General features: G+C 37.3%; 1 protein-coding gene across 2 annotated transcripts in view; it reads left to right on the forward strand.

Moving 5' to 3' along the window:
• Positions 1–5,942: 5,942 nt before the first annotated feature.
• The window catches only part of UTP20 (UTP20 small subunit processome component), an 83,512-nt gene continuing 65,597 nt past the window's right edge, over positions 5,943–23,857 (forward strand). The window contains exons 1-12 of one of the 2 annotated variants that reach the window (XM_016127023.2): positions 5,943–6,143; positions 7,091–7,171; positions 10,301–10,367; positions 10,479–10,611; positions 10,959–11,147; positions 13,983–14,064; positions 14,806–14,943; positions 15,398–15,553; positions 16,142–16,288; positions 16,375–16,509; positions 17,718–17,795; positions 19,482–19,660. In XM_016127023.2, coding sequence (XP_015982509.2) covers positions 6,099–6,143; positions 7,091–7,171; positions 10,301–10,367; positions 10,479–10,611; positions 10,959–11,147; positions 13,983–14,064; positions 14,806–14,943; positions 15,398–15,553; positions 16,142–16,288; positions 16,375–16,509; positions 17,718–17,795; positions 19,482–19,660 — 1,430 coding nt within the window. In that variant the 5' untranslated portion in view covers positions 5,943–6,098. The remainder of the gene's footprint in view (positions 6,144–7,090; positions 7,172–10,300; positions 10,368–10,478; positions 10,612–10,958; positions 11,148–13,982; positions 14,065–14,805; positions 14,944–15,397; positions 15,554–16,141; positions 16,289–16,374; positions 16,510–17,717; positions 17,796–19,481; positions 19,661–23,857) is intronic. The other variant, XM_036237356.1, reaches the window with a different exon arrangement.

Below are 23,857 nucleotides of genomic sequence, written 5' to 3' on the forward strand. Positions count from 1 at the left end.
ATCTTGAAATGATAGTATCAAGAATTGAGCACTTTAAACCTGGGGGCTCTGCCATCTTCCTTACTTGGCTCCTGAGGGTGGTCCAGTCAATGCCATTTCCCAGCCAGTGGAAAGGAGCAAGGGTCCAAAGCAAGTGGTTTTATCCTTCAGCAAGTGACCTAGAAATTACATACTTCCACTTAAATCCCACTGGCCCGAACTTGTTCAAAACTCTATCCCCAGATGCAAAATGGAGAAGGAAGAAATATAGTCTGTAATACAAGGCCAAATTACCAGCTAAAACTTGAGATAGAGGTTCCTCTAAAAGATGAAGAGAAGAATGAAATCTAGGGAACAATTAAAAGCTTCTGCCACACTCTCTATCCATCTGCTGTATTCATTTCCATAGCACTTACTGCCATGATTGTCTATAGAGTCAACATGTTTATGTTTTTGTCTTCTCACACTAGAAAAGAACCCCATGAGGGCAGGAAATCTGTTTACCACTGTATCTTCGGTCCTGAGATCAGTACCTGATAAATAAGACTCCCTGAGTGAATAAATAAATGTTTTTTTTTTTTTTTCGTTTCATTTTTGTTTTGTTTTGTTTTTGCTGGTGTTCTGCAGCCTCCTCTTTCGGACTCATTTTGAATCCCATAGATCCAAATTTTCTTGGTTTCTAGTGTTAAAAGATTCTGGTCGTACTTCCTCTTGGTGCCCCAATGATTCAAGAGCAAGGTGTTATCTTTCTAGATCTCATCTAAGATCGCCATGAAGTTCTCCAGAGGACTTTGGGTTTAGAAGGAGAAGGAGGTAAGAAGCGATGCAAATTTTTAAACAGGCTTTTATTTTGGGAGCAGTTTTAAGTTTAGAGAAAAACTGAACAGAAAGTAAGACAATTCCCATATACTCACTTTCCTTCCCCACACAATTTTCCATTTTAATAACTTACATTAGTGCAGTATACGTCTTACAATGACTAGAGCAATCAATCTTTGTGTGTGTGGTTCTATGGGTATTGACAAATGTCATGTGTCCACTACCACAGTAGCATAATGACTAATTTCATTGCCCTAAAATCCCCTGTGCTTCATCTATTCATCCCTCCCTCGCCCCTCTTCCCCAAGCCTCTGGCAACCACTGATCTCTTTATTTTCTCTAAAATGTTCCCTTTTCCTGAATTTCACCTAGTTGGAGTCATCCAGTATGTTGCCTTTCCACATTGACTTCTTTCACTTAACAGTATACATTTAAGCTGCTTCCATTTTTTAAATAATCTGATAGCTCAGGTTTTTTTTTTTTTTTTTTTTGCTGAATATTTGATGGTATGGAGAGACCATAGTCTGTTTATCTATTCAGCTACTGAAGGACACCTTAGCTGCTTCCAAGTTCTGGCAGTTATGAATAAAACAGCTATAAACATCTGTGTGCACATTTTTATGTGTGTATAACTTTTCAATTCATTTGAATACATAGAAGGGTGATTGCTGGATCATATGATAAGCAATGTTCACTTTTGTTGAAAAATAGGTAACTGTCTTCTGACGTAGCTGTACCATTTTTCATTCCCACTAGCAACAAATAAGAGTTTCTGTCCCTTCAGATTCTCTCCAGCATTTGGTTTTCAGTATTTTGAAGCTTAGCCATTCTAATAGGTATGTAATGGTATCTCATTACTTTAATTTGTAATTCTCCAATGACATATGATATTGAGCATCGTTTCATGTTTATTTGCCATCGGTATTATCTTCTTTGGTGAGGTGTCTGTTCAGATCTTTTGCCCATTTTTTAACTGGGTGTTTTTCATCGTTGAGTTCTGAGTTCTTTGCATATTTTGGACAGAAGTCTCTTACCAGATATGCGTTTCGCAAGTATTTCACCCAGTCTGCGGCTTGTCTTTTATCTTAAGATACATTGCCTTTAAAGGTATTCTATCACTGAAATCAAAGAGTGGTATAAAAGAAACCAAAAAACATCCCCTTCTCCACCTCCCTCAACTAGTATTGAAAACTTACTATTGTATGTATGTAAGTAGTTCTGGAAGCAACTCTAATAATTATTTGACTTCAGATAATGCAACAATAAAAGTATGTGTGTATATGAACGTTACCTCTTTTGATGTGGGGTTACTTTTAGAGTCGCACAGCTGAGTGAATCTCCCAGGACTGGAACCCATGTTTCTTAACTTCCGGTTTGATATTCTTTCCATTCTATCACAATGACTGCTATCATTACAATTTTACATTTGTCTTTTTTTGATTATTACTCAACTTATAAATATCTGTGTTCATTGGAAGGTCAGAGTTTCCAGTCTTGTTTTTTAGCAACACAAAAATTTTTAATTAGCTGTAAAAGTATCAGCTAATTTAGTTGAAAACAGCTTAAGCACAAAAGGGGGAATTGAACTAATGAAACTGAAAAGTCCAAGGACTAGATGGATCCAGTGACTCAAATTAGTTCATTGGTCTCTTTCTTTCTCTGTCTCTATTTTCCTTTTCATAGACTTCATTCTCAGGCAGACATCTCCTTGAAGTGACAACAGTGGCCACCTTCAGCCTCCGGTCATCTTGGCAAATCCAAGAAAAAGAAGCACCTCTTTCTCCATAGCTCTAGCAAAAGTTCCAGGTAGGGCTTTTGGCTCAGCTTGGGACACATGGTCATTCGTGAACCAGTTACCTGACCAAAGATATACCAGCTAGGACATAGGCCCTCCCTGGCACCTAACCTGAAACTCAGACATTGAGAATGAGGGAACAGTGATTCCTCAAAGGAAAATCAGGATGCTGTTTCTAGAGGAAAAGAGAACAAAAACTATCAGGAATTCTACAAATGTTTACCACAAGAGCCAAGCATTTATTTCTCTATGTCTATCTCTCCTAGTTTACACTCTTAAGATGCGGGGCAGTACAAAGCACTGAACTTAAAGTTAGAAGACCTGGATTCAAATTTCTCTGCCATTTAGAAGTTCTCCGAGTCTCAGATCCCTAATCTTTAGAGTGAGGATAATACGACCTACCCCATAGATGTGGATAGGACAATTTAATAATGACAGTAGCAAACACTTATATAAAGACTAAACAGTAATAATAGTAAACACTTTCTATGGCACATGGTATATGCCAGACAATGTTCTAAGTGCTCTAACATACATTAAGTCAGTGATTCCCAAACTTGAGTCTGCATCAGAATCACCTGGATGACTGGGCGGCACCCCCAGAGTTTTTGATTCAGTGGAGGTTTAGAGTGGATCTTGAGGATTTACATTTCTGACAAGTTCCATTAAGCGCTGGTGCTACTGGTTGGGGACCGCATTTTGAGAGCAAAAGTATTAGGTCACTGACTCCTCAGAACAACCCTATTTTGGGGCAAGTACGCTGAGCCTCATATAATAGTGGAAGAGCAAGAATGTGAGTCTGGGAGGCCCGGCAACAGAGTCCAAGCTTATCGTTCTTTCAAAGCAGCAAATAAGATGTAACAAGACAAAAATCAATTTGGATGCAAAGATACAGCCAACGGGAAGTGGGAGATTGGAGAAGGGTTTAGATAAATCCAAATTATATGAAAATGTGTATGTAAAAACAATGTAGATGTATAAATTGCTCAAATAAATAGGTTAATTCAAGTTATCCTCTGGTATCTCTTAAAAGAAAATAAGGAATGTAAAGTTCATGACCCAAATGCAAATAGTGAGTAAAAGTGAGAAAGGAAAACAAGCTGAACACAGAAGGCAATAGTGGGTTTGTACACTCACATGTGTGTGTTTCAGAGGATGGGGAAGGGTGTTACAAATATTTGAGCACCGACGGAAAAACTGCACCAACCCCCCCTGTAAAAAGTTGGGTAGCTCACTGGATTAGACTATAAAAGCGACAGCAGCTGCTGCAACAACCTGCTGTCTGCAAGAGGCATGTTTAAAACCTTCTGCTTGAGGAAAAAGTCTAATGCATGAGGCTGCAAAATGAAATGCCTATGGAGGCCAAGTGCATGGGCCAGGAGCAGGGCAGCCGGGAGGAGTGTGGACAGCGGCAAAGGGGCCACCGCTGCTCAGCTCCGGCCAGTTGCTGCTTTTCTGAATGTGGGCCCAGGGTTGTGCATTTTTCTGAGATGTTCTACAGCTTTCAATGTCTTCCTTAAGGAATCTATGACATAAAAAGAAAAGAACCACCTAAAGAAAGGAAGGGGAAAAGCCAATTAGCCTACTGGAAGCCAGCCAAACACTGGACACTTCTATATTTTATTATTAAAAAATAAAATCCATAAATGCTGTGGAGTCATTAAAAATAGTTACAACTATTGTAACTATTGACTTAGAAAATATTGATGCTGTAATGTTAACAATATAAAAGTGTTATGTCTACTTCACTTCTTCACCTGATTCCATCCTCAATCCATGCATATTTTGCTTCCTTTCCTCCACATAGACTGTATTTGTCAAGGTCACCAGGGACCTTCACCATGTCAGATTCTGTTTCCATGCCAAAACTAGTCCATTTCTATCTCACTGGCTCTTTCCCAGTCACCTTCTTGGCCACTGCTAATTGTTAGAGCACTCCGGGGTTCAATTTGGGTCCTCCTCTCTCCTTCATACTCTTTTTCATCATGCCCTCCATAAGTGATCTCATCCAGTTCCACGGCTTTAATTACTTCACACTTTCAGTAGTTAAATGTATATATTTAATTCAAAACTCCAGCCCTGACCTCTACAATGATACCTAAGTAGGAATGTATTTAGTTGTCTACTTAACATCTCTCCTTGGCTATCTAAGATGTAAGTATCTCAGACTAAATTTTCCAAAGAGAATTATTATTACTATTATTATTATTATTATTATTATTGTCTGTCTTCTTCAGCTTACAAAAGAGGGAATGGCTCATAGCAGATTCTCAAGAAATATTTGCTGAATGAATAAGTGAAAAAAATATATATACAGTACACACACACACCTGTTTGTACAATTATGTTTAACAACACATCATTAGAGTGGTGGAAAAAACACCAAAATGTTAACGGGTTGTGCATGAAATTATAAGATTTTTCTTTAAAACTTTTTCTATTTTTCAATTTTATTTAGAGGATAGTGGTGAAGAATATCAAACTTTGGAGCTGAGTGATCTCTGCCAGACTGCCACTTCTTGCTTTATTCATATATTAAATGGGCTTTAAAATATGCACCTCATTTATATTAAGGTAGCATTCACAATGTGCTTGAAGATAAAAGTGAATAAATAAAATGAAGTCACTACAGCCAAGCTGCTAAATTGCTAAAATCAAGTATATTGTGATATGAGGAGAGGTTCGTTTTAAGCAGCCTAGGAACTTAACCTTTTGAAATTTCCAGTCTTGTGTAAATGCCCCGATACACAACAAACTGCCAGATAACCCTGTAATTACCCCCCTGAGGGATTAAGGAAAGAATGGTCATGTATCCAGCTAACTGAGGTCCATTATCCAGACCACAGGGTCATTTACAGGATTACCATCTCTCATCAAAACAGAGGCTAAAATAAAAATGCAGGACTGATTCATCTCAAGAATGTACTTTTTACCATAAGAACCTTCCGCTTTTCTTTTTTGCAGAATACTCTGGGTATTGTCTGTTGCATTTTCTGTTTACAGACTCTAAGACCCTTGAATAAATCTTTATCATATATTTCTTGACAGATTCCTGACACATTTGTTCTGTGTACAGAGTTTACTGTGAAATTATGAACGTAAAGACACGCTGCAGGATACCAACTAAGTGGTAGTGAGTATTAGCTGATAATGATGACAAACGTGTTTTCTTTGACAACAAAAATATATAAACTTTTACTGAAGGGAGTAACTCCACATCCACATACCCGCCAGCCCGGGACTCTGCGGCCCTCTGCGGCTCTCTCCGGCTTCCCGCGGCTCCCGGCGAGCGGCGTCGCGCATGCTCGGTCCCCTTCTTCCGCCCACGTGGCCCTCTCAGGCTCCTCCCTGTCTCAAACATGGCGGCCTCCAGGGGCTCAAACCGCACGTGAGAGAATTCGGACACCTGGGAATTTGCAGTGTCAGCCAGTTTGCGTTCCGTAACCTCAGCTGCATCCCTTCGACCCTTCTGCAGGCCCTCGCGGGCTGCTGCTTCTCTGCAACCATGAAGATAAAGCCCGTTTCCCACAAGACCGAGAACACATATCGGGTGAGTGAGGGAGCTTGGGCCAGGATTCGTGAGTTCCTGGTGTCTCAGACGTGGGACTGGCTCTGAGCGGGACTCCCGGGGCTGCAGAGTTCTGGGCCAAGCGTTAGTCACTTGCCTCGAGACTCTGGCAAAAGAGGGAGACTCTCCGCGTGTAGTAAACATAAAGTGCGAAAATAAGTCAGGCAGCAAATTTCGCCCATGGTTTGTGGGGTCTGGCGTGCGGGAGAAACCCCTTCAGTCCGAGTTAAATTCATTCTCACAAACTAATTCCTTAGGAGCTGTTCTCCCCTGCTGTTTTACCTTTAAAGGCCAAATTAGGGGGCGGGCCGGTGGGAGAACTTGAATGATTTCCAGCCAATGGCTACCACACTTTCTCTACCCCTTGAGAGTTTCTTCCTTGTGATACAGCCATAGGTTTGTATATGTTTAAAATCACTGTTATTGCAACGACTTAGCCATATCCCTGTGCTTGTAGGGGGGTCTAAAACTTAATTGGTCTAGCAAGACCTCATTGTCAGCTTTCACTCAGGTCTACTGTAGTCTAGCATGAAAATTTTATTTGAAGTAATATAACTGAAAGAACTTATGCAAATGTATTCATAGAAGTATTCTATTATCTTATAGTAGCAGAGTGCATTTCTTTAAGGCTCTATGTTCTTTTGGGCCGTTTTAAAACTTATCTTTTGATTCATCAGTGATACCTACTTTTAGTTTAAAAACTCAATTATACATTTTATGATTAGTTGACAATACAAGTCTGAAATTGCAAGTGAAGCCTGCTATTATTTATAGCGATAGTACATGAGGAGGCTTATGAAAGCTTTAAACTTTCCACTTTCACAAGGGAATTGTCCACATGGGACTTATACGGCATTCAAACAGATACTCAAGATGTGGTAAATATTAAATGGTGATGTATCTTAACTGTACTCCCCTCCTCCCCACAGTTTCTTACATTTGCTGAACGACTGGGGAATGTGAATATCGATATTATTCACCGGATCGATAGAACTGCGAGCTATGATGAGGTAAGAAAATGTTATACTAACCAGTCTTAGAGTAGTCATAGTCATTTTTTTAGTCTCTGCTCTTAGAAATGGATTGATTTTCAAGCCATTTCTTTGTGAACATGAAATGCGTTAGTCCTGTGCTGTCTAATAAAATGGCTACATATGACAAATTAGATTTAAATTAAGTAAATTAAAAATTTAAGAGTTCAGTAGTCATATGTGGCTAGTTGCTACCATAGTGGACAAGTGCAGGTATGGAACATTTCCATCATTGCCAAAAGTTCAATAGTCTTGAACTCTAGGGTGGCTTCTATGATTCTAGCCTTTCTCTTTCCCATGTTAATTCTGAGCACTTGCAGATCCATATTCTTGAAGCTACAATTTTAAAGAGGTTTTGAGCAAGTCACTTTTCTGAGGCTTAGTTTACTCTTTTATAAAAAGATCGGGGCTAGAATTTCATATTTTTTTTTTACTTTTAGCCATGCTCTAACTCAGTCACACCTGTACAAAAAATACTTTGCTTTTTGTTGCATCAACTAATTATTTTTCTGCTAGCCTTTTAAGATCCCATATAACGTGCTTTTAGCTTATGAATTCAACCTCAGTTTTTACTATTCGTTACTTGGCTCTAGTCGGACTCTGCTCACTGCCTTTGAATGCCTTCTCTCCAGTGTGTGAATTCAGTGTGTCAAATGATGTCATCTAAGTAAGGACATACACTTTGGGAACTCATCATCAGGGGAGCCTAACCTGAATTCTTTGGGGGCGTAGGGTGGGATGTCAAAAATTCAGGCGATACCTGAATTTAGTCTTGTTTATATAGGTTTTAGCATGGCAAAGAAAACAAGAAAGACTATTTAGGCTGTGGGGGAAGCCTGTATAAAGGAACAGGCTAGAGAATGCATGTCACAGTCAAGAAACTACTGAGCGGTTCATCGTGGTTATAATTGTATATATGGTGTTTGTGTATAAGTGTATGTACAGTTGATAGTGACTGGGATGGGAGAAGGAGAACCTGGTGAGAGATAAAGCAGAAGAGATAGTCAAGGATCATAAAGGACTTTATATGTCAAGCTAAGTTTCGATTTTATCCCAAAGTTATGTGACATGATCAGATTCTAGGATTATAAGGCAGGAATGTGACATGATCAGATTTAAGTTTTAGATCTCTCTGGCTTTCATGTACAATAAAGAATAGGACTGGAGTCAGTGCAACCAGTTGTGAAGATTTCGTAGTCATCTAACCAAGAGGTGATTATGGTAGTGGCAGTCAAGATGGAGAGAAGGGAAGGATTCCAGAGATATTAAAGAAGTAGACTTGATAGGACTTGTGACCTGCTCAATATGCAGGGAGGAAGGGAATGGGGTTAAGGTTTTCTGTTTCAACAACTAGTTGGTTGAGGATGTCATTCATCAAGATAGATTTAGGAAGAGAAGCATGAGGTTGATTTTGTTTGGGGCTTTTTGAATTTGATATACTTGTGGCTCACCAAATGCTGATGTCCAAAAGACATTTAGATATATTGATCTGGAGGAGTACAGATGACTTCAGAGGTGGAGTTACAGATTTAACATTCAGCAAATGATTTAGTTTAAGCTATAGGAGAGGTTGTAAGCACTAAGGGATAGAGTGTTGAGTTAGCAGAGAAGAGAGCCTAGGAAGGATCCTGGGCTGGGAGATCCAGAATGACCTCAATCAAATGTCTGGCTGTTTGTTGAGCTAGTTGGTCTAGGTCATCTTCATAGCTTCTTGTTCTCCAATAAGCTGGAGGAGGCTTCTTTTTATGATGACAGAATCTTTTCACAAAAGCAAAAGCAGAAATTACAAGGTCTCTTAAAGATTAGCTTGGGCAGTCTCAGGTTCGTTTCCATTGCATGTTATTGGTCAAAGCAAGTCAAAAGGCCAGGTTAAGTTCAGGGGGTGAGGAAATAGACTCCACCTCTAGGTGGTAGAGGCTACCAGTCACATTGCAAAGGGGTGAGGACATAGTCTATCACAGATGGCTGACATGTGCCAATCACTGTGCTAGGTTACAAATTCCTTCTCCGTTTAGGTTTTAAACTGTTAGGTATGTTTCCCTTCTGCCTTAAGAGACACCGAACAAAATTTAATTGGATTCTCTTCCTTCCTATTCTCCCTATTGATTTTATTTCATTTTTATTTTTCAAAGATTTCCAAAGCACAATTTAAAGATTTACACTCTTTTGAGATTGTAGAAGATTTCGCATGCTGTTTGCCTATGTGCTTATATATTTGCTCGCTCTCTCTCTCTCTCTTTCTAAGGGTACACACACACATACACACACACACACATAAACACAATGATACACATATATATAAGTACAAAGTAATATGTACTGTGTTAACAAGCTAAATAATGTAGTGGTGAACTTAAACATACTATCTCACCTTTCCACCTACTATTACCAAGGAAACCAGTATTAGAAATTTGGTATATGTGTATTTTCCCATGTTTTTCTGTAATACAAATATGTTCAAACATTTGTAGACTGTGTAACTTTTACCACTTTGGAAGAATATCAACATCTTTCTTGTTCAATATAGATATAGATCTTTTTTAATAGCCACATAATATACCTTAGTATCTATAGGCCACAAGGTATTCCAACCATTTTCATATTGGTAGATATTCAGGCTATTTTATGTTTTCCTCTCACTACAATAAAGCTGAATAAACATCTATATACCAATATGTTTGAAAGTTTTATAAGAAATGTCTCCAAAGGGGGATTTTCTGTTTATAATTTTAATCATAATGCTTGATTACTTCCCTACAAGGTTGCAGCAATTACTATTTCCAAAAGCAGAATTAAAGAACTGTGAAAAGTCAGCACATTTTTCTGGGCCTAAAAGTGTAAAAAACATAGCAAAAGAAGTTTTTTTCTTAGTGTGACAATTATATAGGTTTTAGAGAATTATCTGCTGCAACGAAATCAACAAAACATTGTTTTCATAAAGCATCTGTCCATATTGTATACCTGAATGCTTTTTAAATGTATTAGTTAATGACCATAAAAAGAAACCTAAAAGTTTTACTTATCTTAAAATATTAATATATCATTATTCTTATTTATTTTGATCATAGTTTGAATTGTTTGATTAATGGACTGCTTTAATCTTGGCAGGAGGTCGAAACCTACTTTTTTGAGGGACTGCTGAAATGGAGGGAATTGAACCTTACGGAACACTTCGGTATTTTCTATTTTGTTTCTGTTTCGTTCACTTATCATTTGCACTCTATATTCAAAACAACTAAATAGTGATATGATGGAAGAGCAAAACATATATATTTTTTTCATCCAGGGAAATTTTACAAAGAAGTTATTGACAAATGCCAGTCATTCAATCAGCTGGTCTATCATCAAAATGAGATCGTTCAGAGTTTAAAGGCTCACCTGCAAATCAAGAACAGTTTTGCCTATCAACCCCTTTTGGAGTAAGTAGCATGTCTGTATTTATGAGTAGTTGTGTTTTATAGCTATACATGCCATAGATCTGGTGTTCCTAATTTAAAAATAAGAATTTGTTTTGAGTATTAGCACACTGCCATAACAGGAAAAATTGACCATCACCTGTGATAGAATGCACCTTCTTGCACTAGCCTGAACTCTTAAAATGCAAGGAATTTGAAAAATTTTGTCTCTCTCTTGAGACTTTATTTGGAAGGTTTAATTAATTCTATCATCACAGGCAATCTACTATCATTTGTGAAATAGATTTACAGTATTTGGTTTTTGGTCTACATGCCTCAAAAACAGTTACTTTTTCTTATTTTTAATCCAGTTTGGTTGTACAGTTGGCACGAGATCTGCAGACAGACTTCTATCCACATTTTCAGGATTTTTTTCTGACTATCACCTCAATCCTGGAGACTCAGGACACTGAGTTGTTAGAATGGGCTTTTACCTCGCTGTCATATCTTTACAAGTACCTGTGGAGGCTCATGGTGAAGGACATGTCCAGTATATACAGGTGACCCTTTTTTCTCTCTAGTGTGGGTTTTTCTTTCTTTTTTCTTTCTTTTGCTTCTAATTTTTATTGCGTTTAATTGACTACTCAGTGCTGTTTAGTAAATTTATAAAGTTGTGCAGCCATCATCACTATCCAGTTTAAGAACATTTCCATCATCTCCACGAGATTTCCCCTGCTTGTTTGCAGTCGGTCCTGCTCCCATCTGCATTGGTTTTGAGAGCGAAAGCAATACATGCATGCTGAACATTCAAGGTTGCCTCTGTGAAAACAGCTGTGTGCTTGAGGTCCCCTAAATAGAAGGATCCTCCTCAATAATGAGAGTTTTTTAACATTTAAGTTTTGTAAGTTTTTATGTTTTTGGTCAAGGGCAGTTTTTATTGATACTGACAACCAAGAGAGAATTTCTGACTCTCACCTGTGTCTGGTTAAAACATGCATAATGCATAAAATCACGTGTACCTGCCGACACGGCTACCTGACTCTAATATGTTCTTTAATTGCCTTTTCTCTGGCTTCTGACTCCAAACCACCTTTCCAACTCAGTTCCTAATTATTTCCTTATATAAAGTTGATTCGCCAGCCAAAGTGATCCATACTTTCTATTCTACCAGTCTCTTTATACCCAACTGTTGAAAACATATCTCCCCTTCCCCAACAAAGCCTGGCCTGGATTTCATAACCTCCACAAATATTTCCTTGGCCAGAAATGAAAGCTTTGTACTCTGAACCCCTGTGGCATTCTATACCACTTCCATGACACATATTCTGTTAACAGTTGTTCACAATGTAATGGTATCCTTGACAAACGTAAACTCTTCAAGGACCTCATCTTAAATATTTGCATTTTCTAGCACCTATCATGCTTATTAAGCCAAAAGAGACACTCAGTATTTGTGAGCAAATGTGGACAGGGAAAGAGAATAAATTCCAGAGTAGCTTTTTGTTTAAAGTAAGGGAAGGATTGTTTATTATCTGTTTCATTCTGAGACTTGATGGAGATTTCCATTGGTGTCTGATTATTTCTACGTACTTTAATTGCCACATGAATACATAAGAGTAACTCTTCTCCTCCCACCTCCTAGGAGTGGTTAAGGAAGAAGACTGTAGATTTTCTTTATGTATCACCCCCGACCCTTGACCCTACCCTCCTTTGAACAAAGGAAGAGAAAGATATTTTTTCAGCCTTTATTAGTTCTCTATGAAACTTTTGGTAAAATGTATTCGAAACCGAGATTACTTCATTAAAAACCAGCAAGATCTTGGCGAGGAGATACATAATTTACTTGGTTTCATGGCTCCTGCTGTTACTTTTATACCTCCCAAGTCAGACTCTCTAGTTCTAAATTTATTTGCTCTTAGTATGACATCTTCAACCTTCTGGATATTTTCTCTTGAGTATTACAGAAACCGGAGTCCACACATTCCCATTCAAGCCAACTCTTCATTTATTCCTGTGTTGAGTAAATATGTAGTCTATGCCAGGCTCTGTTTGGTTGCCCAGTTTCTAACAATGACACCATCTCTTCCCATCACTGAGACTTGGCGCCCTAGAGGAATCTTTGAGCCACTGTCTTCAAGGACTCCAAATCCTTTTGATTGTATTATTTATTTATGCCCTCAACCAGTTCAGTGAGTATTTATAGAACACCGTGTGTCAGGCACTTGAGATACAATCACAAAACAGATAAAAAGCCCTCCTCTTGCAAACTTTACATTTTGGCAGGGGTAGAACATCTGGACACATGCCTGGCATACATGGGGAATGGCAAGGAGGCCTGGGTAATTGATCAGTGTGTGCAAGGGGAGAGTAATTAGGCAATGTCAGGGGCTTGGTAGTAGGGGGCTAGATCATAAAGGGCTGTGTGGACACTGTAAGGTTTTTGGTTCCATTGCAAGGGACTCTTGAAATGTCTTTTGGGAAACATCTTTTGTTATTCCCCTCTACCACCAGCTTCTTTCATGCCCTCGTTCACCCAAGATTGTATGGCTCGAGCAGTTTTCTAGTAGGACTGCCAGTCTCTTCTTCCTTTTCTTATCCTGTGTCTTGCTGCCAATTTAATCTTTCTGAAAATATTCATTCTATATTCAGCCAGTATTAGTTAGTACCTGCTGTGATCAAGGAACTTTTCGGTAATAAGGATATGGCAAAAATAGAAAGATATATTTCATGCTTTCCTGTCATTAGGAAGACCAATTTAAACCATGCGATTATACAAGTAATTATATAGTTATAGCTACGTGACTCTCTGACATTGAGCAGGTTACTTAGCCTTTCTACCTCAATTTTATTATCTGTAGAATTGGCACAACTATGGAGTTGTGCCAGTTAGGTAAAGTAACTCCATAAGTGCTTATGTAAATGTCAGCTTGAGTCTACGCTCCTTCACTAGGTATTCAGAGCCATGTGTTTACCTAGCAGCTTTATCTGCAACTGCCTGCCCCAACCACACTATTCTTCCTCTCTTAGACTGACCAACCTCCTTGTTATCTCTTCAACATGATCATTTCTGCCCACCCCATCTTTGATCTCACTTTAATACCTAGTGATACGCACTCTGGTACTCACCTGAATTTTTCCTGTTCAGGGCTCACATACAAGTTTCAACTTTTCATGGAGTCTTTCCTTTAAGTTCAACGCCACCAGTCCTGCACTTCTTAATGTCTGTTCAGCACAAGGCTGTCCTGGTAATTGAATGAAATTTTAAACTTCTTGTTTTACACCTGCTACGTATCCCTTTCATACCTAGCACAGTGTTGGTTTGATATACAGTTGACATGTAGTACATCTTTATTAAAATTATGACCATTAAACATGTCTTATTTTCTTATTTATAGTATGTATAGCACACTCCTGGCTCACAAAAAACTACATATAAGAAATTTTGCTGCCGAAAGCTTTACTTTTTTGATGAGAAAGGTTAGTCTTATATTTATATGTTTATTGCTCATTAATCCTCAAGAATATGATGAACAGAAGCTGATATCTTTTATACCGTGGTTATTATGGACTAATGCTTTATACACACGCAGGCATGCACATACACACACACACACACACAGAAACCTCTAAATATTAAGTTTATCTCACCATGAGGTTTAATCTTTGCTCACTAATGTGAAATAATTTGGGTCATTCTTTTATTATTTAGGTTTTTAGTACTTTTCAGAGTGTGTATGTGTGTGCGTGCAAGTGTGTGTGCACACACGCGTGTATAAAGTACCCCCTAATTCAAGTCAGTAAATACATGAACAGTGGGATTAACAGGAAATTTATAATGACTTCTTGGAAGGAACTGATTGCCGCATCATTTGGTTTGTTTCCATAGCATATCGTAGAGAGTTTTTATAATAAAACATATACATTGGTATTAAATTTCTTTTATACTCATAAAATACAAGTACATGATTTTCTATAAAAGACAGAATGTTGCCTTATGTAGTTTTTCTTGGTACTTCCCTTATACCAGTGAATTAATAATTCTCTTATGACATTGCAAATGATACTACATTGTTACCATAGTTTGAGACATTACAAATGTCTATTCCTTTTAGAATTTTGTCCTCATTATATTTAAATATGAATCTGTAGAATAGCAGATTTTTTCATTTGAATATATTTGTCGTAAATACAATTTTCCATTTACATTTTGTGTTTTAGGTTACTGATAAAAATGGACTTTTCAATTTAATGTTTCTTGATCTTGATGAACATCCAGAAAAGGTAGAAGGAGTTGGACAGTTGCTCTTTGAAATGTGCAAAGGAGTGAGAAATATGTTTCACTCCTGTACAGAAAAGGTAAATAACTGGGAGGAATACAGAGTCTGTGTTAAAGAGATTAAAAAGAAAATAGAAAAGACTTACTGAAATGATGGATGGTAGGTGGCCTAGAATAAATAACACTGACCGGGGAGCTTTAAGACTTTTAATAGCAGTGCTTACCTAATGTAGGTTCTGGGTCACTAAGTATTTTTACTTAAAAAATCATTGCTTTCTTCATCCTAGATGCTCAAAAGTAACATCAGTTGATTAATGAGCTAAAGTGAGTGGAGAGTGAGCAATCGTATGATAAAATTTTCTCTTTTGGAAATTCCTTTGGGTCAGTTAACTTAACCATCAACATTTTTATATCCTTGATTATTCCTAGATAAGATTTTAAAGTAGCTAATACACTCAGAGTGGAAAAATCACAGTGTAATACTTTAAAATGAGGGTTTACATGTTTATTTGAATGACTCTTGGATTCCCACAGGCGGTGAAGCTAATTTTACAAAAGCTAGGACCAGTTACTGAAACAGAAATTCAACTACCATGGATTTTAGTTGGCGAAACACTCAAAAACATGGTCAGATCCACTGCATTCTATATCTACAAGGAACATTTTGGTACATTTTTTGAATGTTTACAAGTAAGTTCTAATTTTTCAGGATTTGTATGTGATGAGGGGTCTAAGCGTTGATCGTTCTTGCTCTAAGTTTAGCAGACCATTTTTGAAGATTGTATTTTATAATTGTCCTTATTCATTTACATACGTCTTAGGATTTTCCTTCCCTCTGCCTCCTGTACTATTTTTATTTGATGTGCTATTTTGAGATGCAGTAGAGCATAGCGGTTGAGAGGGCCAGCTTTGGAGCCAGACTGCCTCCATTGGAATCTTGGCTTTGTCAGTGATTGCTAGTATGACATGGGGAAGTTCTCTAAGTCTCTGCTCCCCAGTCTCATCATCTGGTAAATGGACTAATAATACTCCCTCCTTCATGGTTACCATGAGGATTGTGAGGAGATGCTTATAAAGAATTTAACACTGTGCACTCAGAATTGTTAGCTGTTATTATCCTTATTGACTCCCGAGAAATGTGTCTTTTCCTTTCAAAGTAAAAGAATGTGAAAATTTGAACTTTTTCATACAGTACTTTCACTATTTGATTAAAAGATGAGTTTGATATTTTATAGTTATTCTCTCTGTTACATATTTGTTCTGTTAAATTCTTTGCAGGAATCACTCCTGGATCTACACACAAGAGTAACCACAAGTAACTGTGGTGAAAGTTCTGAGCAGATTAAGAGGTTGTTAGAAATATATCTGATACTTGTGAAACATGGAAGTGGATCAAAGATAACCAAGCCTGTTACTGTTTGTAAGGTGAGTTGTCAACTTTATTTGCTTCAAGTCTGTTCATTAAAAGCTGATTGCTAGGTGTGCATTATTTTTTCTCTTTTGTTTTACAGGTATTAGCTCAAACATTACAAATAGCCAATCTCTCCACATCTTGCCGGGAGACCCTCTTGGATGTAATCTCTGCTTTGGTCCTAGGTGAAAATGTTTCCTTGCCAGAGACCCTCATCAAAGACACCATAGAAAAAGTAATTTACTTCAACAAATATTAATTGAGTAGTTAAAATGTTTAGCATTATATAAGCTTCTTGGGGAGTATAAACAAAGCATAGCAAAGGCTCTGCCTTTGGGGAATTTATAATCTTGTTAAGGGGAATTTATAATCTTGTTAAGGAGATGTGAATTGCAAGCTATAATTGAAATAAGCAAAACAAAGTGTGATAAAAAAGCTAAATCTGTGCAGCAGATATTCACAAAATATGCACAGCTTTCCAATGTGCTGGGTATGGACTAGATGGACACCATGAGTTGACACTATGGTGCCTGTGATTGTTAGGGAAGCGGGGCCCTGGGAGTGAGTAGTCATAATCTGTTAAACTAATCTATTGATGTCATATTGGAACATAACGGTTAATTCCATCCAGGGTTGAGCTTACTTTTCAGAGGACTTGAATTTTGGGATGGTCCTTGAAGGTTAAAGTAGCAGTCTGCCAGTCAAAGAAGGGGTTAAAAACTCTTGGAGGGGAAACAGCGAAGATGTGTTCAAAAATGTCTGCCATCTAGGCATATGGACACATGAGGAAGTGTGATGTATATCAGCGAGGCTCTGCTCGGTTTTTGAAAGAGGTTGGATGATATCCTGCAAGTATTGGAGGGCGCTGGAAAAATTTTAATCAGGAAAATGATTTGATGAGATTTGCATTTTAGTGAGTTTAGAAGATGGATTGGAGGAAAGTGGGATTAAAAATAGAAAGATCAGTTTGGTTCTTTTTAGTTTCATGGAGTGCGGCAGTGTAAAGTAGAGAAAAAGGTATAAAATCGTGCTGCTTGCTCTTCCATAATTCTCTGTAGCTGGGAGAGAATTGAGCTCCTCTTAGGCAGGACTAGTGCCCTTTGCTTGTGTGTAAGTTCCTATGGAGAAGGCCTTGCATTGGACAGAATACTGGTCAAAATGTACCCAGCACTCCTTTACTCTAGCTGCTTTCCAGAGGAGAAGTCAGTGCCTGTATCTCCCACCAGAGTGTGTCCATCTTCCCAGAGGCAAATTCAGCAGTCAAGTTCTTTTTTTTTTTTTTTTTTTTTTTGCCTCCTGTGACTATATTAACTTACATCAAGCATCCTACTCCTTCCTGCTTGCAAGTGAGAGGACCTTGAAGATTTTGGATAATTTTTAGTTTCAGAATGGGGAAAGTACTCTCTGTGTACTTACATTAATTTTTTTACCTGTGGTCCACAGATTTTTGCGAGCCAATTTGAAAGACGTTTAATTTTGGATTTTTCTGAAGTCATGTTTGCTATGAAGCAGTTTGAGCAGGTGAGAAGGATATTAAGTTTTGGATTTGTTTTGTTTTTAATATGTCATGATAAAATCAAATTTAAAATCCTGTTAATTTTTTTTTTTAAAGAAATAAACATAAGTATTAGATGTTTTAGTCCCTGTATTTTTAAAGCAATTATTTTCCAATTTAGGTCACAAGTGAAATTTTATTTAATACTCAAAGGCATTTAGAATAATATTAGCTAGCCAGCTTGTTTTTAAATGCTTCTTTAGGAAGTTATAGAACCACTTAGTAAAATTGAATTTAAAAAAATAGTTTAAGGAACTTTTATGTAAATTCAAAGCAGAGAAAATAGTTTCTGAAACACTTTGCATTGGAGGAATGTTACAGATTCCTTTCATTGCTACAAAATAGATACCTGATGGAAAGAGGTAGAACTCTTTCTTAATGAAATCCTGAGTTTATTTTATCCTTTTCCCTCTCCCCCATCAAACATTTGCCGCTCCTTGTATCTAGTAATCTTACAGTTATCTTCATGGAAACTATCTCTGTATCTGTTCTCTCATTTTTCCCTTTGGTCTTTAATAATGCATGTTATCATTTGCATCCAAAAAAAAAACATCTTTGTTCGTGTCCTAGCCTGTTCCTTCCCACCCAGCGAGAGCCCTTTATCTTGCTCTGGGTTTCTTAACAACAGCATCTTTTCCTTCTTCCTTGTTTCCTTTGGTCTTTTTAAAATATCTTATTTTTATCAGAGTACTCTATGTCTTTTAAAAAGTGAAAGAGGGCTAAAGGTAGTCACTTGATTTCCACTCTCATCTTACTTGCCAGGAACAAACACATCTAATGATTTTTAGCTTTTTTTCTGGTATTTACTTTCTATTTTTTAATCATCTGAACTTACTGCTTTTCCCTTATTTCTTAGTTTTAGTCCTCATCTGTAGACTTCTTCCTGTGGTAGATGGATTCTGGTCTTTACTCTCATTTCCCACATGGAGTGAGGTCACAAATATTGGCTGACTTTACATTCACTATATACTTAATCGTTATTTTTTTTTAAAAGGAGTATTTCATAATTATATTCCTTTCTTGTGTAACTTATTTTTCCCAAAATTGCCTCTTTCTTTAAGAACTGGAAATAGTTCTTTTTGAATAGCTGGTCAGTGAGTCTGTCTTCCAGCAGCATTGTAGAATGCCTTTCAACAAGGCAAATGGTCAGATAATTTAGCAGCTCATTTTTGTTTCTCCTTTCTTAGAGAAGCTCTTCCTGGAGCAATGGAAATCTGAATAGGTGCCTCCTCGGCCCACTGCATAGATGTCACCTTAGAACTTTCTTTACTTTTCTCCTAATTCATGGATCCCATGTCTTTCTCATGTTATATAGTTTATTCTCTTATTATGATGAACATTCTTCAGAGGTTTCTTCAAAGGTGAATAAAAATAAAATTTGAGATTTAGTACATCAGAAAATGTCTTCTTTTCTCCTCACACTGTAATCCTCCTATACTGGGTATAGAATTCTAGATTCTGTCATTAACTCAGTTTCTCAGGCTTTGTTGTCTTCTAGCTTACATTGTTCCTGTGGAGAGATCTGATGCCATTCTGATTCCTGATCCTTTGCGATCTATGTTTTTCTCTGTGGAAATGTTAGAGTCTCCTTTTCATTAAGTGTTCTGAAATTTATGTCTGTTAATAAGTGTGATTTTCTTTCTTATTTTTAGCTTTTTCTACCCAGCTTTCTCTTATATATTGAGAATTGCTTCTTAATTGATGATGCTACAGCCAAAGATGAAGCTCTGGCCATTTTGGCCAAGCTCGTTCTACACAAAGCAGCACCTCCTACTGCTGGCTCGATGGCGATTGAGAAGTACCCTCTGATTTTCTCACCACAGTTGGTGGGGTAAGTTCTAAATCTTTATTCTCTGTATTTTTAGTAGGATTACCCATTTGAAAATAATGCATTAACAGTACTATAAAAAATAAAGATCTATATGTATTTACTGGAAGGATATTCATCATATACTATCATGTGAAAAAAGCAAGTTGTAGAATAGTACATGAAGTATAATCCCATTTTGCAGAGTTAAAAAGCATATGTAAGCACAGGAAAACACATAGAAGATACACAGACAGGTTAACTTGGTTAATGTCAGGAGAATGGTAAGTGAAAGACAGACGTGACTATTAAATTTTTTAACATTTAATTTGAAAATAATTATATATTCACATGCAGTCGTGAGACGTAGTGGACAGAGGTTCCAAATACTCCTCACTCATTGTTCCCAGTGATGACATCTTACATAAGTTTACTGTAATATCAGAACTAGAAAATTGACATTGGTATAATCCATTGACCTCATTCAGATTTCCCTGTTTTACATGCTTGTGTATGTAAATGGACATATAGTTCTATGCAATTTTATCGCATGTGTATTAGTAACTATCAGCAGAGTCTAGATACAGAGCTGTTCCATCACCGCAGGATCTTTGGTGCTACTTTTTGATAGCCACACTCATCCTGCTGCTCCACTCCAGCCCTAACCCCTGGCAACCACTAATCTATTCTCCATTTTTATAATTTTGTCATCTTAAGAATATTATATCAATGGAATTATATAGTACACCTTTTAAGATTTTTTTTTTCCAATCAACACAATTCCCTAGGGACCCGTCCAAGTTGTGTGTATCAGTAATCCATTCCTTTTTATATCCAATGTCTTTTCTTGTGTTTATTGCTGGGTAGTATTGCATGGTATGGATATAGCAGTTTGTGTAAGTATTCACTTATTGAAAGATGTTTAGGTCATTCCTAGTTTGGGGCTATTATGAGTAAAGCTGTTGTGAACATTCGTGGACATAGCTTTTTATTTCTCTATGATAAATACCCAAAAGTGGACTCGTTGGGCTATGCAGTAAACGCATGTTTAGTTTTATAAGAAACTGCCAAACAGTTTTCCAGAGTGGCTGTGCCACCTTACGTTCCCACCAGCAGTATGAGTGATCCAGTTTCTCTGTGTTCTCACCAGCACTGGATGCTATCACTGTTTTATTTTATTTTATTTTTTTTTATTTTTATCAGTCTGATAGGACATAGTGATATCTCATTCTAGGTTTAATTTGCATTCCTCTAATGGCCGATGATGTCAAACATCTTCCCGTGTCCTTATTTACCTCCCCTTCGGTGAAATACCTGTTCATTTCCTTGGCTCATTTTCTAACTACTGTTTCTTTCTTTACTGGAGAGTTTTGAGAGTGCTTTATGTGTCCAAGGTACAAGTCCTTTTGTCAGATGTGTGGTCTACAAATATTTTTTTCCCGTCTGTAGCTTGTCTTTCTTTGCTTAACAAGATTTTTCACAGAGCAAAGTTTTACATTTTGATGAGGTCTGGTTTATCAACTTTTCCTTTTGTGGTTAATGCTTTTGATATCTAGTCTAAGACTTCTGCCTAGCTGTTGAGTCCAAATATTTTCTCCTATTTTTCTAGAAGTTTTATAGTTTTATGTTTTACATTGAAGTCCATGATCCATTTTGAGTTTATTTTTATATAAGGTATGAGGTTTAGGTCAAGTTTCCTTTTTTGCCTTTGGATGTCCACTGCTCTGACATTTGTTGAAAAGGCTTTTCTTCCTCATTGAACTGCTTTTGTACCTTTGTCAAAATCAGTTGGGCATATATTTGTGTCTATTTCTGGATTTTTTATTCTTTTCCATTGACCTATGTCTATCCTGTTCTAATACCACACTGTCTTATTACTATAGCTATAAAGTAAGTCAAAATCTTGAAAAAAAATTATTTCACTTTTTTCTTTTTCAAAATTGTTTCAGCTATACCTATTCCTTTGCCTTTTTTTTTTTTTTTTTTTTTTTTTTTTTTTTTTGAGGTGAGGCAACGCTTGGTTGACCTCACAGATTACAAGGACCCTGTCAAGTGTCTATAGCACCTGGTCCTATGTGGTCTCCCATCCAAGTACTAACCAGGCCTGACCCTGCTTAGCTTCCGAGATCAGACTGTATTGGGCTTGTTCAGGGTAGCTTGGCCGTAGACTCCTTTGCCTTTCTATATAAATTTTGGAAGAAATTTGTCTATATCTACAAAAAAAAAAACAAAAAAGAAACTTTCTGGGATTTTGTTTAGAATTGGACTAAATCTGAAGATCAGTTTGGGGAGAACTGACATCTCCCTAAAGATACACAAAACTGTTAACTTTGTTTCCGTCAAGGGACTGGTAAGAAAAAGAAAGAAGTGACCATTAACTTTTAGATTATATACCTTTGCATTGTTTGAATTGTAGAAAGAGCCACGGATTACTTTCCTAATTCTACTAAAAACTATGCATACTCTTTCAAACTTGAAAACAGTTGATATAAATGTGTAAGAGGATTCTGCTTGTCATTTTTAACATAGTTGTAGCAGGTATGCTTTTAGAAATTATAGATCAGGAAACCAGTTTCTTTAACATTCCTACGTGTTTATATACTTAGGAATACATAGGAATCGTTTTCTTATTTCTCTTGGATTAGTTAGACCCATCACTGCATTCCTTGAGTTTGTGCTGAGTAATCAGCTTTGAAGCATCACAGCGTCCCTTGAGGTGGGTGTCATTGTCCCCACAGTCACACAGCAATGTTAGTTTTTGAGTCTGATCAGCTCGAGATCCTGGAGGAACTCATCTTCTTTACATGTCACTCTTCTGCCAACCTTAAAAATAACTTCTCTATCAAAACATACCAATAGGATCCTGTTGGTTTTCTACTTTGCCGAGCTCTGATTCCTGAGGAATAGGTAATGAATAACCCCTGTAGAATTATTTTGTTGTAACTGTCTCTAGACTTTGCCATACCATGCCACCCTTCAACAGGCAAATTCCTTGCGAGTGGCCAAAACTTTGGGTTCTGGGAAATAGGAGTGAGCGGCTTTGTTGGCTTCCATGAGGTGAAGCCAAGGGCCCTACTGAGGCTGCAGGTCACACCTTCTCAATCACCTTCATGAATGTTCTTAGCCATACCCCATCCATGTGAAGAGACTCTTCAGAAGATAAATTTACTCTGTCATTTGACAGATATTTATTGTGTCAGGCACTGTTCTAGGCACTGGGGCACAACAATAAAGAAGAAAAAGGTTCCTTCTTTTGAGGAGATGACACTCTTGGGAGGGTATGTGAGGCGAATAAGCAAAGATAATTTTAGATAATAATAAAGAAAAATAAAACAGAGTCTTGAGAAGAAATGTGAATGGCGAAGCTGCACTACACCTCTCTGAGAGGGAACATTTGAGCCAATGATGAAGGATCTAGCTTTGCCAAGAAAGGGTAGGCGACAGGCTTTCCAGGCAGTGGGAAGGGTTACTGCAAAGGCTCTGGAACAGGGATAAGCCCAGGATGTTTGAGGAAAAAAGAGAAACTTTATGTGGGTAAAGAGCATCGAGCAAGGAGGAGAGTGGAATGACAGGAAGTGAGAGAGGCAGACAAGTGTCAGGTCACATAGGACCTTACAGAATGAGGTAGGGAGTGTAAATTTGTTGGAGGAGTTCATTGGCAGATGTGATGAAGCAGGGGAATGACATGGCAACTATAAGACGTTTAAAACGCATCTTTATATTTTATTTGTAAGATTTTTGCAGATTGTTAAGTCATGGTTAGTACTTGGAAGACTATATATCAAGGTGTAGTGACTTTTAGAAATTGCTAATAAAGTCAACTCTCATAATTTTCAAACATTCAATATTCTATTAAGTAGGAAACAAAAGAGAATACAACTTTTCAGTTAATTTTAATGATAAATAGGATACAGAAATAAAAATCCAATATTCCACTTCTTTGGTGTAACAAGCTAAGCAAACTGGACATAGAGGATAAATTATAAAAACAAATCATTTTACATGTTTCTGTGGTTTTTCTTTTGATTAGGGTTTTGTCTTAAAGAAGGCTGAGGTATATAGTTCATTTGCAAAAATAAAAATAGACAAATAAGAATAGCGCCAAAGTAATAGACATTTAAAACTAAATGTCATATCAGAGAACATCATTGAGTGACCATTTATCAGATTAAAGCAACAGAGCAAGTTACTTCTAAATCATAATCATTTTAGCAACAGTTG

This window comes from Rousettus aegyptiacus, unplaced genomic scaffold (genome assembly GCF_014176215.1).
Source record: "Rousettus aegyptiacus isolate mRouAeg1 unplaced genomic scaffold, mRouAeg1.p scaffold_m13_p_2, whole genome shotgun sequence".
Lineage (NCBI taxonomy): Eukaryota > Metazoa > Chordata > Mammalia > Chiroptera > Pteropodidae > Rousettus > Rousettus aegyptiacus.